At 45.9% G+C, this 18,062-nt stretch overlaps 1 protein-coding gene across 2 annotated transcripts in view; it reads left to right on the forward strand.

The window, feature by feature from the left end:
• Positions 1 to 5,982: 5,982 nt before the first annotated feature.
• Positions 5,983 to 18,062, forward strand: part of USP46 (ubiquitin specific peptidase 46) — a 44,293-nt gene continuing 32,213 nt past the window's right edge. The window contains exons 1-2 of one of the 2 annotated variants that reach the window (XM_084856773.1): positions 6,307 to 6,641; positions 12,327 to 12,448. In XM_084856773.1, coding sequence (XP_084712899.1) covers positions 12,383 to 12,448 — 66 coding nt within the window. In that variant the 5' untranslated portion in view covers positions 6,307 to 6,641; positions 12,327 to 12,382. Of the gene's footprint in view, positions 6,642 to 12,326; positions 12,449 to 18,062 lie in introns of both variants that reach the window. The other variant, XM_084856774.1, reaches the window with a different exon arrangement.

The following is an 18,062-nucleotide window of genomic DNA, read 5'->3' on the forward strand; positions in this document are numbered from 1 at the left end:
AGCCAGTAGCAGGAGGTTGCAGCTGCTATTTCATAGTCCCGTTACTGCGATACACTTACAACTAAGGAATATCCAGAGCGGAAGGAGAGAGGGTGGCCAATACAGCAAGGGAGCATGGACAGGGCTGGGAACAAGCCTCCCCAATTATGGAATTGCGCTGGGTCATCCCCTCAGAGTAATGCAATAGTTTGCTTTTTCCATAATAGCGGCCGCTGATTCATTCATGTCTCCACTTCAGAATAGTCACCTGTGGGTGTGATTTTCCTGCATGTTTGTGGGGAGGAGGAAGAGGCTTATTTCTGTTTGGGGAAGTGGAGGCAGCAGCGGCAGTAGCTGCTGCTGACTCCAGAGTGCTAGCAGAGGGAGGCAATTCCAGCACTTTCCCTCCGTGCAGGACCTAGGTGCCTCCTGTCTGCCCACCTGTCAGTCTGTCCCTGGGCTTCAATACTGCTGGTTCACAGTCCGTGGATGCGAGGGGGGGGTATAGAATACACTATCCAACATTACTAATCTCTTCCATTAAACTTCCCTGAGCAGTGGAGTGTGGAGAGGGGCGGGAGCACGCCTCTCTCACTGGCTGAGCAGCATCTGTGGGGTTGATGACGTTCACTTCTACTAGCGGGGCTCCACCCATCCAATCACAAAGTAAGGCAGATTAAAGTACAGTTTGACCTGTGAAAAGTGGGTTTGAAGGTAGTGTTTACTCTGCATTTTTTGCCTCATGTGCCTGGGATGGACCAAAGCGAATTTCATGAAAATCCGCATTAAACATGAAAGTGCTTCACATTTGGTTACCATGTAGATCCAGCCCTAGTTTTAATGGTCTATTTATGGCACAAAAGGTCACTGTGGGCCTTCCTTGATTATCACAGGTGAAAGTGAATGGGTATGGGCAGGTACAGAGTACCACCAAAAGTGATCAGCTTAAAAAAGAAAAATAGGCTATGTACTCAGGATGCTGTTTAAGTTCCATGCATAATTTCTAAAAAAAAAAAATAAATAAAAAGGAGGTGCTAGAGTTCAGGCTTGCATGAATGCACTGCCAGTAAAGTCGCCAATTATCAAGAATTGTATTGGTCTGATCAATAAAACCATGTTTTGTCTGGTAACCAACACTGAGGGTTGATAAAGTAGTAAAATCCATACTTTGACCAATTTTGACAAGGTCCACCCATAATTCAACATGACCTGCCCTTCACTACTACTGATCTGTCACATTCCATTCTGTCTACTCCTAGCCAGTTAGGTTCCCTCTGGCTGTGCCCTGATCCATGGGGCCATGCTGTGGTTCAGCTAGCATTGCAGGGGGCGGGGAGAGACAGGCTGTGAGCAGCATTTTCTAGCTTGAATTGTAGAGTAATTTAAGCAAGATGGGCTAGGCTAGGTACTGGTAGGGCTTTTTGGCATTTACCTCACACCCACAACGAAGTGGAACTTTTCTGGTAACATTTTGGCTGGTAGTGTTTGCAGCCAAATGATCAGCAGGCTACTTAAAGGAAATGCAGTAGATTTTTGACCTTTCAATAAAATTATATAAGAGCCGTTGTGTTATAAATAGGGCTTTTTGTTTTACAACAAAAAGGAAACATGGGCTGCTTGTTTGTTATAAAGGGATACAATGGGAACAATTGTTCACTGTTCTTATCCTCCTGATACTCTTTTGAAAACTAGCATTTCCTGCTTGCCCAGCATTTAAAAAGAAAATATTTAAAAAGAAAATATGTGTATGTTATTTACCCTGACAATCCAGTAGTTTTTAACTTTACTTGTTTTCCAGAATTAGTCTGCTGCAGCTAAATCAACAAAAAGCCTTGTGGTCCCTATAAAGATTAACAAATGTATTGTGGGTCAGAGCCCATTTCGTTACTTTTAAAAAATAACAACAGTTTAAACAAACATTGCTTAGCATTAGCAGCAACCATGCTGTTAAACCAAAATACCTGTGTATTTTGTCAATCCTTCAAGACAGATGCAAGAAGACATCTCGTTCAGTCAGCAGTGCTGTGAGGTACCATTTTACCAATCTGTAGGGAAAAGCATTTTCCCATTCCCCAGTGCCAGGGTACAATCACCAATGCTCATGATGAGAAAAATCTAAATCACAGTGAGAAAAGCCTGGAAAAATACTGAACAATAGTGGGGAAATTAAATGCAAAAAGTACAGACTGTGAAAATTATATTAAATGTAGATAAAACGGTTACAGTGGCCATTCTCGAAGCAATGTTGATGATAACCCAAACATTCTGGCATTTGTAAGCTAATTAACACCTGTAATGTGATGAAAGCTCCTTATATCAATTTAGATGAAGCACAAGTATATAGAGTGCAACACAAAAAACAAATTAAAAAAAAAAACATATGTGGATAGGAGAGCATATCACAAATATGACAGAAGTAGCCCAAAAGGCTTCTAAAGCAGATGAATGTTGTCCTTTCTGATGTCCATTGGTTATTTTGCATATAGACTGCCCTGTTTTCTTGTATAGAAGGGCATGACTGGCCAATGATAGCATATCTTCTTCTTTTTAACTCATCTGTGCTAGTAAACTATATCCTTCAGTTATACCTGTTGGGCCGAACAGGATCACTAGTAAAACTGCCCTGTGCTGGTAACACCCAGCATGGTGAATTTACAGCGGAATAGATGTACCACTGCACCAATGGCAGGTTGCACTGGCGATCCCTTATAGTGGCAGGCCACCACCAGTGCAAGGAGGGGAATAGACGGAGTTGAGAGCATGGTGCAAGAAAAGCAGAGCATAATCAGAATAGTGCACCAGTGTGATGTTATACCCCCAAAATAGGTGGCAAACGTAAAAACAAAAACCCTCCTATTTGGGTTAATTGAAAGCCCAAGGTACCAGCCACACTGGAGTATAGGATTTTGACTAATCCAGTAACCAATCACAGCATGAAGGTGCAGTGACTGGAAAGACTGTAGTGCACCAGCAGCCAATGGAGCAGCACTATAGATCAGCAAGCTTAGCTGCAAACCTCTGCTAATTTACCTGGGAATATGTATGTTCCAAAGAATTTAGTGGCATTTGCTTCCAAATAAACATCCATAGAATTATACTGGAAGATTGCAATCCTATGTACACTTACTGAACTGAATTCAGTAAGGCTTACTTCTGAGTAAACATGCATAAGGTCACACATCTCTCCATAACTTTCATCAATCCATAACTACTGCAACATCATGTGATGACTTTATTATATTTTTAATTTGCAGAATAAGTAAGTTCTGTGGGCAGATTACAAACTGTTCAAAAACTAAAATGCAATACAAACATTTAAAAAGAAAAAATACAATGCAAATATTTAAAATAATAAAACACAATCATATACAAAACAACAAACAGCACAGGAATAGGTAAAGCCATGAACAGCCATCAAAATCTAGAACTAGGTCTCTAAAATGCCTCTGAGAAAGGAAAGGCCTGTGCCTGGCACCAAAAAGATAACAATGAAGGCACCAGGTGAGTTTCTTTGGGGAGAGCATTCCATAAGTGGGGTGCCACAACTGAGAAAGCCCTCTCTTGTAGCCACCCACCTAGCTTCCTTCAGCAAGTTGTAGGGGATGAATCAACCACCACAGTTTGAACAAAATTTTCAACTCACACAATATCACCTCAAGCACAATACCCACTGATAGATGCAATTCAACCTTCAACAACTTCAGGATCACATCACACACTCCACCCCTTAATTACACAACACTTGGTGATTTGCAAGAGAATGCATGAACCAGCTCCACTGAGAAATATAACATTTGTGTTTGAGGTGATGAGATATGGGCTCTCTTCACACCTGCATTTTATCCCACTACAAACCGATCCTTTTGATTCTGGACCCTTTCTAAGATTTAGACTGGCCCTGTATACAGGCATCTCTCATAGCACTTCCCTCAGCTGTATTCCTTTTCATGGCTGCACGGAAAAATCAGGACGGAAGGCTGATCATTGGTTCCTGTAACATCACTGATGGCTCCGCCTGTCCCTCCTCTCCTCTGCAGCAGGAGGGAAGTCAGAAGCCGTTCTAGTGACTTCAAAGGTGGAGGGATCAAAGGGGCGCCTCGCTCGCTCACTCCCTGGCATGTATGCAAGGGAGCAGGGTTGGGGGGAGTCCTGTTGTCATCTCTTGACTTGTGCTGTACTGTTTCCTCGCAGCCCCCAGGAAAGCTACGACTTACTTCTGAGTAGATGTAAGATTGCGCTGTAAGTCTGCAACCCTTGGCACACTTACTTGGGAGTAAGCCCCACTGAACTTAATGGGGTGCTCTGAATCAACAGAGGATGTTTATTCTGAGCTTGGTGGGGTGAGGGATCAAAACAGGCCCCCCTCTTGCAGGGAGGCATTTAACCTTCTTCTCCCTCCAACTGAAAAATGTGCTCAAGCATTTACATGGCAGGCACGGAGAGAGCGCAGCCCACAGCCAACCAGACACAGTGGTTTCTGCCGCTATTGGAGAATTTCATGGGGAGGTCATGGCACCACTGTTCCGTGGGCTGGAAAAAATACCGCATTTTTTGCATTTGGGGAAAACACAAGATAGGCTGGGGAAAATGGCAGGAGATGCCCTGGAGGTTCACGGCATCATCTAAGGAGCCCACAAACTTCCCTGAAAGAGCCATCTCAATAGCACAATAAAAGCTCTGTGTGAAGAAGCCCATGGAGCTCCCTGTCTGTGGGGTTAGATCCATCATGGCGCATTTACTTATGCAAATCACTGTTCCATAGTGCAGTCAGAAAATTATGAGTATGCGTGTGGGGGCCAGCCTTCATTGAGAGACATGCTGAACGATATGGAGTAATGTGCTTCTCTGTGTGAACCAAACCATGATATCTAATACCCATACAGTGCAGGAGAGGGGCCCCTCCTGTGTCAGTGGGCTCCCTCGGAGTTCCTTGAGGGCCCTGGGCAAGGTGCTTTCTGCTGGGCCCCCTCCTATGTCAGTGGGCTCCCTGGAGTTACTTGGCAGCACTGGCCAGCTGAAGGCAGCAAGGAGGAATCGTCATAATTTCCCACCATGCCCTGGAATACGTCGCATTGCAGGGCCCAGCAGCACCGATGCCTGTCCTGTCCTCCTTTCATGACAACTGAGTCTGCGAGCACGAGCCGCCATTTAAATTCCCCATAATGCCCTAGGTGCTGATGTCAGGCCTGATGCAGGGGAATGGGGTGGGCGGGTCATGCCTGTTTCTACAAAGAAAGAAAGAAGCCAGATCTCTCGTCTGTCTGGAAGCACCACCTTCCCTTTGTCCTAATTCATGATGTGGGAAGGGGAGAGGGGCACTCTGTAGTTACTCTGTGGTGAGGAAAACACCCTGAGCCTCTGCTGAGGGGCCCGCCTTATGTCCATTCATGCTTGTGAGAAGACTTTGCACCATCGAGCCACTTCAGCAGCGCTGCTTGGCACAGGAGTCTGCGGGGAAGACGATGCTTTTCCAGTAGCAAACGCCTGCTTTACAGCTATGCCCGGATTTCACTTCGTTTGTCCCCACACCTGATTCCGTGCGGGCTGCTTCCGTGGCCCCTGCGTTGAAGGGCAGGCGAAGGATCTTGGCGGTTCCAGCTCCGACCGAGAAATGAAACTGCAACGCTTTCACGCCTGCACGCATCCAGTGAGCACTGGATGCGTGCATGTGTGAACACGTTGCAGTTCTGAGCGCTGGGGAAACGTGGAGCGGAGGCGTTGCCTGGACGAGCTGGATCCAACCCTCCTCTGGTCCCGCACTACTCTGAAGTCCTAAAACGCGTAAAGGCGAGTTCCCTGACTGGCGAAGGGAACCGACACAGCGCGCCACTTGACCCCTAAGGCTGGCCGAGTGGCTCGGCCCGCCTTTCGCCTTCCTCGCCTCGGCATTGGCGGTCGGGCGGGCCCTCTCCCGGGGCGGGAGCGGTCGGTTGGCTCTCGGAGACGCCACTGATCGGGATTGACCTTCCCTTTCCCCGCCGCTGTCAAAGTTGATCACCGGGCGCCGCACTGCAATGGAGAGACGGGAAGAGGAGCGACTGCGCCCGCCGCGGGGGAAGGAGAAGCGGGAGGAGGAGGAGCGGGAGGAAGGAAAGGGGGGAGACGGCGATTAGCCCCGGCCCGGCTGGCGGAAATCGCAGAGGCGCCGCTGATCCGCGCAGATCTCCTCGCCGTGCCTGCGGCTGGTTGTGCGCCAGGCAAAGAAGCGTAGCTCCAGAAATGCCCCCGCCGCTGCCGCTGGGCTGCTGATAGGATCGTCAGCCGCCGCCGCCACTCCCCCCCCCCCCCCCCCGGCTCCCGGACTGGTCTGGGAGAGGCAGGAGCGGCAGGCAGAGGAGGCGGCAGGGCCGGAGGGAGCGGATGCCCTCGCCGTGCCTCCCTGATCCGGCGAGGCTGGGGGAGCGGAGCAGCCGCGCGCTCTCGCCTCCTCCTGTTCCTCCCTCGCCGCGGGCCCCTCGTTCCGGCCCCAAGGGCCCCGCCAGAGCTTTCGTTTCTCCCTCCCCCGCCCGCACCCCCCCCGCCTCTGCCGCCCCTCGCCCCGGCCTCCCCCCGAGCCTCCAGCCATGACCGTTTCGGTTTTCACCTCGTAAAGATGGCGGTGTGGGGTCACTGCAACCTTTAGACTCATGACTGTCAGAAACATCGCCTCCATTTGTAATATGGTGAGTACTTTTGGCCGGCCGGCCTGACCTGTGTGGGGACGGGGCTTCACGCGGGGGGCTTCGCGGGCGAGGGGGGCGCTGGGGCGGAGGAGGGGAAGAGAGGCCCTCGCCCGCCCCGCTAATCACCTCCCGCGGTGTGGGACAGCCGGAACGGCGCCTTCTTTCCCGAGCCCGGCTGGCCGAAAGCAGCCCGCAGTTGCCAGTTTCAGGCTTCGGTCCTGTGTGCGCGTACCTGGGAGTGAGGCCCGCTCGACGCGGGGGGACATACTTCTGAGTAATTGTGCCTGCGGTCGGGGTGCGGGTTTGAGGAGGGGGGAGCGACTGAGGGGGTTTGGGTTATACAGGAATACTTGATCCATTGGGGAGAGAGGTCGGGGCCATCGCAAGTTTGCAGAGAAGGATACTGATACTGTGTTGTTACGTTCGGATGAGATCTGGATAAATGAGCTTGGGGTACTGTGGGTGAGGGGAGGGATTCTTTAATATGCAAACATACTGGACAGGCTCAGGGGTAAACATGTGATTTCAAACTGGGAAGCGCTGTTCCCCTTGGGGAAGCATCTACTGCAAAAGGAGCTGGTCCAAATTATAGCTCTTTAAGCTTCTGTGGGTAAAGTAAGATACCACCTTCAACCTACCTCTCTGTTCAGTGAAACTATTACCAGGAGCTCAAGATAGGGCTTGGACCAAGTTTATTCTGCTCTCAGTGACATTTGCCAAGAGTTTTAAGAATGAAGTTTTCATCTTGGTTTTAAACTTCTTGCTCCGACGGCTCAAGATTTTTCTAAAGTAATTCCCCCCACTTCTCCTTTGGGTTAGACTGGTTGACTGACAACTAAGTGACAACAAGCCTGATTTGTCTAAGAGCAGAGAAATGGAATAACGTCTTGGAGGGTGTGGGACCAATAGTGTGAAAGGTTGTAGCTGTTTAATAAAGTGCAAAGATCTGCACAGGGAGGGGGAAACTCAAAGTGGAGCAGCAAGCAGAAACAGGTCACAGGATCTGGGGTGGACTTGGCCAGCTCTGTGTGTACCTATCAATAGCAGGTTGTGTGAACCTTCCTGCTCCATGATGGTGCTATCCAGATGTTTTAGACTACACTGCCCATCAGCCCTAGCCATCATGGCCAATGGTTTGGAATTGTAGCCCAAAACATCTGGAGAGCACCATGTTGGAGAAGGATAGATGTACTCTCTTATTTGGGGAGACAGTATGTGAGAGTTTAGGATGGAGTGCATCAATAGCTACAAGGACACAGTATCACAAAATGTGATGCGGTTAGTGTCACGTCCTGATGGTCTTTGTTAGCATCACATCCATTGGCACAAATAACCAGGGGGTGTAAGACTATAGTTCTCCTTTAGCTATTTGATCCATTGTAGGTCCATTGAAGTCAAAAGGGGCTTCAGTAGTATAAGCAATTTGAAGATTTTCACAACTCCATGATAGACTAAGTTCACTTGATTTGGGTGAGGTGGGGTGACATATTTAAATATCTGGTTATGGTGTTCAATTTCAAGTGACCCACTTCTGAAAACATGGGCTTTGAAATGGTCTTTATTTCATATATGCTTTTGATTTTAATTTCACTGCTGTTGTTCTTATTGTAGTAGTAGTTTTACTTCCACCACAGAGATTGTGCATGCTGTTAAGCGGTGTACTATTCAAGTTTCCTTATCCTTACTTTGGAAGGTATTCCAGATACACTGGTAGGACAAGTTTTGGGCCTCCAATCCTGAATTAATATAACACACACACCCCTGCACACACACACACACACACAGTGCTTCCAGATGAAGCTGTTATTATGCCATCAGCCTCCCTCCCTCACAGAATTTACAGGGTGTGTGTGTGTCCAAATGTCACTGTCTTCCACTAGTAACCCTCCTATGTTTCCCCACCATATCTTCTGTCATTTTTCTTACCACAGAAAATCCATGAAGGAGAAAAAGACACAACAGCTGCACAATACCTTCTCATTGGTAGTGCTAGAAGCCTTCTGTCTGGAAGCAGCCACAGATATGCCTAATACCACTTCACTAGTATCAATGGCTACTAGTCCTGATGGCTATATGCTACCTCCAGTATCAGAGGCAGTATGCCTGTGTACACCACTGGCTGGCGAACATGAGCAGAAGGGCACTATTGTACACATGCCCTACTTGTGGGTTTCCCTGGCCACTGTGTGAACAGAATGCTGAACTAGATGGACCTTTGTTTTGATCCAGCACGGCTCATCTTATGTTTTTACATGTGACATTTTCCTAGCCAGGCAGTTGTGTGAACAAGGGTTACATATGCATACAGTGAAAAAATGTGTTCTAGGAAGTATAATGATAATAATTCTTATATGCTCAATATTCTTCACGCTCAATAATCCTTACAACTACATGAAACATCAGAGGTTTGTGACACCAGGTTGCATCCAACCCTGACGGTCTGCCAGCAGAATGGAAACTGCAGTCCTATGTACTTTTACCTGGGAGTAAGTCCCATTGAACCTAACATTTCTTACTTTAGAGTAGACTTGTAGATTACACTGTAAAATATTTATTATGGAATAACCTTTTGTGGACTAGAGTCTGATTCTTCAGATGTATGAAGTTTTATCCTCAGTTGGCAGGTGTACATATATGGGGTTGGGTGGGATGTAAACAGTGTGGTCAAATGGCAGTAAAATGCAACAGTCTGTGACAATCCTGCAGAAACCTGAAGATAGGCAAGGTGACCATTCATGACTGCGGTAATTGTTGGTAATACACATTGCTAAATTAATTAACACCTGTAGTGGGACAGGAATCCATTATCTAAATTCAGCCCTAAATGAACAGAACCAGCACGTCTCGATAAGTTAAATAGACTGCTTCAGCTGCCATTCCCAGGCTGAGATAATCAAACGAAAGTACATGAAGGCCTATGCCATCCTAAAGTTCTAAGTCTTTAAGGCAGCCTTTCCCAGCCTGGAGGCCGCCAGATGTTTTGGACCACAGCTCCCATAATCCCATAGCCAGCAGCTGTGCACCAGGTTGGGGAAGGCTCCCTCACACACTCACAAGCCTCTTTGCTGTTTTTGCTGTCACAGGCTTAACAGGGCTAGATCTCTGGAAGTTATGCCTTAGAGCCGATCTGCATATTCAGAAAAATACAACCTGTGGCACAACCTTCCCCCTGTGGAATGCACATGGGGGATCACACATTTGAACGATGTCCCCATGTCTCGTCTGTAGAAAGCTGGTAGGTTAGGAAGAAGGATTATGTCGTAGGCCTGTTCCTCTCTTGCTATTGTCATCCACATTCCTTCAGTTGCAATCAGCCTACGGTGGGAGGTTTTGTGCTTCCCTACATGTGCTGTTTGATTACTCCGGGATTTCAAGAGGAATATTAGAGTCTCCCTCCTTCCTTTCGCTCAGTTGGAAGCAGCTTTTGAAGCATTAGGGGGCAACAGGAGAATTTTTTCACTTTTTACGGTTTAAAAAAACACACACACATTTGTCGGACTCCTTCTTTAGGAGTAAAAAGTCAGTTTGGTTTGGGTTCTGAGGAAGCTCCTATCCCCATCCTCACTTTCAGCTCCAGCTCCTATAAAAGCTCTAGGGCTCTAAAGAATGAACATGGGAGATGTTCCACAGCAGAACAATAGCCTCTCATGGCTCATTTCTGAGGCCATATCAGCTGAAGGGTGGTGCAGCAGCATCAAGTGCTTAGTCATGTCCCAGAGAGGTCAACCTGGGCTCTTATGTCAATGCATGGAATCTTGCATCTGGTCCAATGAGGTGTTGCTTTTGCACAGTGCTTGATTGGCCATTGTCTACATTTATGCAAGAGCAGCCGTAATCAGCCTCTTCAGCCAGAGGGCATTACGGTTTTGCACTCAGTGGCTAGTTCAGTGTAGAAGTCTTTTGTGTAATGGTGATGCCACAAAGGGAACAAGCCAAGAACCAAAAACTGGGGAGGAAAACAAAAGTAGGACTTAAGGGGCCACTGTTACAACGTCTCTGAGGGCTGGGCAGACAGAATAAACATATGAGCCAGATATTGCCTGAGGACTGTTGGTTGACCGTTCCTCAACCTGATGTGTTTGACTACGACTCCCACAATCCCCATCCAGATTGGACGGTGATGGCATTTTAGTCCAACATCTGTGGGGGCACCAGGATGGGGAAGGTAGAGGGACAATAGTATCATATCTTTTCTTCCGAAGCAGTAGGAAGCAGTCTGTGGAAATATTGGTTGAAACTTTTATGTGAAGGGGCTTTTATCATGCAGATAGACCCCCCCACTGTGGTAGTCCCTTAAAAAAGAGAGAGAGAGAATGTATAAATGTAATATTTTATTGCACGTTTGTGGTGGACATTTACTGCTCTTTCTGTCTTGCTATTGAGACAAATATCATTCTTTGCTTTTTGTGAGAGATCCTTCATTTTGACGTGTTGGGAACTGACTGGCCATCATGTTACTTGAGGAATTTAAGAGGACTGTTCATTCTGTTCTGCTTGGCAACTAATTTTTTAACAGGGGCCATATTTTCAGCTGAGTAAAGACTGAGAGGACAGCAGCATTGGTTCTGTGCATTGATGCACAGGAGCCCAAATAGCAAAGGGACTCTTGAGCAAAGGGACTCTTTAGGCCAGGGGTGCTGAACCCCACATTCTAGGGACGGGTGGGGCCAAAGGCAAAAGGAGCAAGGCTAAAAACACCAGCATATTGTAGCATCAAGCTGCTAGTAACTAAGGATCAGTAGAGGCATTTCAACCTTCTAGAATGGGAAAAGGAACTGCACAAAAGCTGGGAAACTACCAAATGCCCAGTGGTCAAGGAAAAGGGGTGGAGTTAAGGGAAGGGGGTGGGCCCTCTGCGGAATCCCAGAGGGCTATATTGGGACTCCAGCAGGGCTGGATTTGGACTGTCAGTTACGCAGCCCTGCTTTAGCCCAACCCAGTGCCATTGGCCATGCTGGCTGGAAATGATGGGAGTTGCCGTCCAACACTTCTGCAGGGCACCAGGTTGGGCAAGGCTGTGTTAGTCGATTCCTCTTGCACGAACAGCAACAGAGCCTTTGCCTTAGGCACTTGAACCCTTCCACCAACGCCCCAAGTCTTTCCTTGTCTACCGGAGTGAGCAGCTGAGGTGCATAATGAAGGGAGGTTCTGCCAAAGTCTCTCACATTGTTTGCACTGCAGGAGGGGGGCTAAAAGAGCCCTTTGCCTGTTTTGTTTCAGCTTGGGATACAATAGCGGGGGCACATGATGGGTGCTCACACGTGCCTGTAGATTTGGTGGGGTCATACCGAGAGCTAAAGTTGGCCCCTGGGCTCCCAATTGCTATTCCTAGTTTATGTATGTATGTATGTATGTATGTATGTATTTATTACATTTCTATACTGCCCAATAGCCAAAGCTCTCTGGGTGTTTTACAAAAATTAAAAACATTTAAAAATACAATAAACAGATTTTAAAAGCCAGTTCCATAAAAAAACACATGAACAGACAATATACACAAGAACATACATGTAGTTTAGGGTCTGCAAAGTCTTCGGTCAAAACATTTTTTTGTTGCTATCAAAACAAATTAACCTGTGAAATCCAGCTGTTTAGTGATGGGTGGGAAACGCCCATTTTAAAATCTGAAGTCACTCCTTGGAACATTTGGTTGTTTTAGTTTATATTTTCCCCCTTAATTTTCAGGTTCTGCAAGAGCAGTTACATGCAGTCGCCATCTTCCCACCCTGTGGTGACCCGGCATGCCCTTTGCTGGTGAGGTCATATCCACCATTCATCAGCACGGGAGAATGGAGCCTGCCTATAGGGTAAGGCAGTGGTTCTCGGCCTGTGGGGTCACACACACTTTTTCTGAGGGCTCTGAGTGTTTTGAGCGTGCTCCCCAGTCCCTTTCTCCCCACCGGATCTTCTCAGTTACTGGTTCCTTGCCAGAAGCTGCCCTACAAAAACCTGTGCCAATGTCCTTAATGATACTCATGAAGAAGTCAGAGGATTTGGAGGTCAGGTGAACTTAAAAGGTTGAGAATCCCTGAAGTAAGCAATAGTCTGTTTTCCTTCTGCCAATATAGTTTCCCCAATGCTATAAGACTGGGTGGGGAACTTCAGGTCCAGGGGTTAACTCTGGCCCTCCAAGAGTCCCAATCTGGATTTCCCAGATGGCCATGCCCCTTTCCTTGGCCACACCCTTTCCCCCCAACCACCGATTGCTTGGTGGTTTCCTGGCTTTTTGCATTTTTTTCTCCACTGTAAAAGGTTGAAATGTCTCTCCTAAGGCTTCGGTACAAGCAGTAAGGGTGTTAAGCTACAACATGCTGGTCTAGTATTCTTGTTGTTGTATTTTTGGCCCTACTCATTTTGCCTTTGGCCCTGCTCACTACTGGAACGTGGACCCTGAGAGTTTCTCCAAACCTGTGAACCTTCCTCCGAATTTGGCCCTTGGCCTGAAAGAGGTTCCTGATTCCTTCTGTAAAGTTTCCCAAAAGTTTTTTTGGTCCTTATTTCAATGCCCTCTTGGTCAGGAGGCAGCACTACTGCCCAGAAATATTTTAAGAAACCATATAGTGCCTGGGAGGAAACCCAGATTGGGTCTCTGCCTTACTTGAGAGACAGGCTTCCTGCTGAATGGTGGCTCTGATCCCCTGCAGAGCACATGGATGCATGCAGAAGAGCTGGAGGTCGGTAGAAAAGTTTAAAATGGCACAACGACATCTTGAGGGTCCCGTGTTGAGCCCTCCATATTCTTTTCATAGCATTTGTGCTGTCACGTCTACACACTGCACTGCTTCAAATAGGCTCTGAATTGCTGAGAGACTTGTAAGGGAGCAAGGGCTTAGCTGACCCCACTCTCTCAACTACTTCTCATTGTACGCCCTGTGGTATAACGACCTTGCTTCTGTTTCATCCGCACAGTGTAATAACCCATTTGCAGCCATTTCTCCTCATTTTCTGTTTCGGGCGGGACATGACTATTCCATGCCTCCTTGCAGAGAGTAAGGTGGATGAAAGAAACTGGAGAGCAGTGGGGCTTGCTTAAGTGCCTTCGCCACTTTCAAAACAAATGTAAATCCAGACTGTGGACAGCACCATTTCGCTAGCATTCATGAACAGAAAGGTTTTGCTACCAAATTTTTTTATTTTATTTTTTCATTAAAAAAAACAATGTGAAGATAAACAGATAGGCATACACGTAAGGTTTCCAAGAAAAGAAAAATGTGAGCAGCCCACCAGAAGCATGAGGCGGGGGCAAGATTCTTGGCAGAGTCAGCGTTTGACTTGGCAGAGTCAGCATTTGACTTGGCAGAATGGACTTCTGTCGTGCAGGCTGTAAAGCTAGGTAGAAACGATGCTCACGTCCATGTATACAACCTGCAGTGAAGTATGAATGGAGGGATACAGCTTGCTATGGAGTACGAATGAAGGGATACAACCTGCTATGACTTCTCTTTAAATATGTCTGCCTTCACAAAAGGACTTTATGAAGGATTAAAAATATAGCATGATTTCTAAATGAAAAGTACTTCCATGTAGAATAGTGTGCAGTCTACAGGTAGGTCACACATCGGTGCTTTGGTTGCATGTTCATATTCGGTTGCATTTACACATCAGTGGAAATGGTAGATAATCAAATTCCCAGCATATACATGTGCACCCAAATGCATGCAGGTATGATCTAGACTTCAGAGGAAATAAAGTGGTTTAAAAGAATGAATTGCAAGCCAGAAATGCCTGTGTACAGATCTTACCTCATTCATGAACTTGATGGCTGGCTTTACGCAACCCATTATTTCTCGGTATTTCATCTCCTTTCCCTTCCCCACAATCAGTAATATAGTGACGACCCTATTGACCTACCTTACAGGGTTGTTGTAAGGATTAGTGAGATAATGGACCACATCCAAAGAAAGCTGGTCATACTGAAGTCCCACTGAAATGAATGGAACAGAAATTAGTTACAGTTAGCCTGCTATGTTGATTTCGATGTGACTTAAATGTGGCTACCTACTTTGGCCCAATGCCTGTGGAGTGCTGTGAACACTTTTAAAAAGTACTATATAATGATGAAGTGTTATGAATGTTAATAATAAATCAGTACACTGTTGACTCATATCATAGTTGTCCCATGAGATCTATACACAGTTCTCGCATGCCATGCGCACATATGGGAAATTGCCATATAGGAAATTTTGTCATGCCTGAAGCAGACTTAAGAAAAATTTACCACACTTTGATTGGGAAGGTGAGATATCTTTTTAATGGGGCTGGGAGAGTGAAGGAGAAGAGATAAATGCATTGATTGTGAAGAATGGCAAATAGTGGATTTTAAAAATCTGACAGTATTGGTTTGCGTATCTGGATAGCAGACTGTTAGTTCAGTTGCTGAAATACGTTTCTGCATTGTATCACTGCACCAAAATCCAGCAACTTAAATCCTCCTTTTATTGTTTTAGTTGCAAGAATATTGTTGTGAGTTATTTTCATTAATTATTTCAGTTGTGTATCTTTGGGGGGGAAGGGGTTACGTGGACATTTCTTTGATTCGTTGTTGTTGTTCTTTAAAATCTGATCTGCCAGCATAGGTATTATGTGCCAGTGGAGGTATTGGGTGTCTTGAAGGATTCATTGGCTTCTATTGATTTTTGTGTTGTTCCATTTGGAAACGTTGTTATCATATTTAATTGAAATGAATACTGTAAATTGAGAATTAATGTGATGAAATTAGCTGGATCCAATTTGGTTAGTCAGAGGAACAGGAAGGATGCTTATTTTGATATCATTGGCTGCCTGAGGTTATAGTTTTTCCAATAATGAATCCGTATGATGAAGGGCACATGGGCCACTCCTGAGATGACAGAATGGATGGAGAGATTGTGCGGTATGAGGATGAAGACTTTAACTGACATGATAAAATAAGTCAGCTATCCTACAGACACTAACATGGGAGTAAGCCCCAATGAACATGAGGGCTTACTTCTGACTAAGCATGCATAGGTCTGCACTGTAAATGTGTGTGCGTGTCTGTGTGAGTGCGCACGCGTGTGTGTACACCATATACTATTCTCTCTCTCTCTCTCTCTCTCTCTCTCTCTCGGAGATAGAAAGTTTTCACATTTTTTCCCACAGTGAACATTTTCATGTCAACGCTTGGTCTGAGCATCCTCAGATCAGGCAAAGTTAGTTTGTCTGGCTTGTGTTGTCCACTTCCAACTTGTGCTCAGAGCTGGCTGGATCAGTAGAAAAGGAGATGACAAGATTGTGATAACTTCTGGTATTCTTTAAAATACCCAAGTGGGTTGTAGGGTGTTCACTTACCCATCATCCAAAAAGAGGAAATACATCACTAAAATAGAGGACAAAAGGGGATGCAGATTTTCATATGCAAATTTAGAAATAATTACTGTAATATAAATAGAAATACAATAAACCATTGTGAGGAAGACTGACCAGGTGACTTGTGTACCTTGTTCAGTCTTGTGTCCAGGTGTTAATTGTTGATGGGCAACTTCAAGGCCCCTGCTGGCGTAGGTCTCTGTCTTTAAATCTGACTTGGACTGGATAGATTTCAAATAGAGGGTGCCATCAAAGAGAGAACTATTCTCTGTAAAGTTGTAGAGCTGATGATCTGTTTCAGCAGAGGGCCCCCACATTTTTCAGTCTGGAGCCAGTGTTGGCTCCCCTCACCCCATTTCTTCCACTTCAGTTAAAATTCAGGTAACATTTTACCTAGGTGTAAAAGTTTTTAAACAATTAAACATAAGCAGACCTTCATGTGCATCTTGCCTGCATCGCTGACATATGTAGGGTTTGGATGCTAAACTGTTCTCTGTGGTAGCCCAAATTGTCCTTTAAGCAGAAAGTCCCTTGTTTAGCAGAGACATTCTGAAAGGGTTGCCCTCAAAAAAATCTTTACCTTGGAGGGCTACCACACATCCCAGAAGAGCTACCACTGATCCACAGTGCAAGAGTTGAGAGACATACTTTGCTGTGACATGTAAAGTGGTCTTAAGAATATTGGCCTTGCTCTGGGCCTAGCCTGACTCTGCTTTGCCCTCTGCCTTTCTTTGCTGTGCTCCTCTACCCCTTTTACTCACTCTTCCATAGGTTCTGCCTCTCTCTTTTTTCAGTATCAGAGGCATTATGCCTCTATATGCCACTGTTGTGTCCATGTCCTGTTTGCAGTCTTCTCATAAGCCTCTGTTTGGCCACTGTATGAACAGAATGCCCACCTAGATAGGCCTTTGGTCTGTTCCAGCATACTGCTTCTTAGGTTCTTATATCTGCCATATTGCTGGCTGATACTTCTTCTGGTTCCCATTTCAACCCTGGTTTTGCTTTGAAGAAAAGCATGCCTTGTGGTTGCTGGCTGCGGTACTTATGCCTTCAAGGACTTGGTTCTTGTGACAAATACTCTGCATTGGCCCAGTACACAGGACCTAGCATTGACTAGCGAAAGAAGAGATTTCCCATGTACAATTGGTTCAGGCACACGCTGTCTCCATTTTTAAACTCTCATGAATTGCAGAATTTCTATAAGGAAAGCAAATAAGCAAAGAGTTTTGTGATTCATAGGATGTCTATCAATGGCTTCTAACCTAGTCATGATGTCTATATGGAAACTCCAAGTTGAGAGGCAATGTACTTCTGAATACCAGCCATTGGGAACAATCATGAAAGAGGGAGCTCTTGCCGTCATGTCCTGCTTGTGGGCTTCTCAGAGGTATCCGGTTGACCCCTATGGAAAAAGGGATACTGGACTAGATGAACCAGAGTCTTATGTATTGATGATGTGCTGCTACGTCCTGATAGTCACCAAAATCCTCTGCAATACATTTCTCTCCATCACTCATAATCTTCCAGTTTAGGCTCAGACTTTCTATGTTAATCTCTTGCTGCAGTTCAGCTGCAGAGGGATATATATATATATATATATATATATATATATATATACACACACACACACACACACGCGCGCGCGCGCGCGCATGCCATTTATAATCTCCTTCTCCTGCTGTAATCTGTCTTTTCTTCCCCACTTCCCTCCTCCCTGGGATGCTAAACAATAACTACAATCATCTGTTTTGACTGAGTTGAATGCAAAATTTCAACATGTCATAATAGCTTCTGATGGTGTCACAGGCATTATAGCTTCTTGGGCTGCTGACATGGTACACGGCTTGCCAGTCCCTGTGGTGAGAATCAATAGAGGGAATAAGTTCCAAAGGGAAGATGATTCTGTGAGGAATACTGCTGGGTGATTTCTGCATTTTAAAAACCAGTCTTTGAAAACGGCATGGTCCCATTTTTGGATATGCATTTGTAAGTGCCTGAAGATCTGCACTTATTGGTTTCCACCTCCACCGACTGTATCTGGAACTTTAAGAGCTCTGTAGCTATGCGGCAGTGGCAGCTTCCACTGGATGCTCA

The sequence above is a fragment of the Heloderma suspectum genome, chromosome 5 (assembly GCF_057233095.1).
Source record: "Heloderma suspectum isolate Gila_16-S chromosome 5, 16-S_ref, whole genome shotgun sequence".
NCBI lineage: Eukaryota > Metazoa > Chordata > Lepidosauria > Squamata > Helodermatidae > Heloderma > Heloderma suspectum.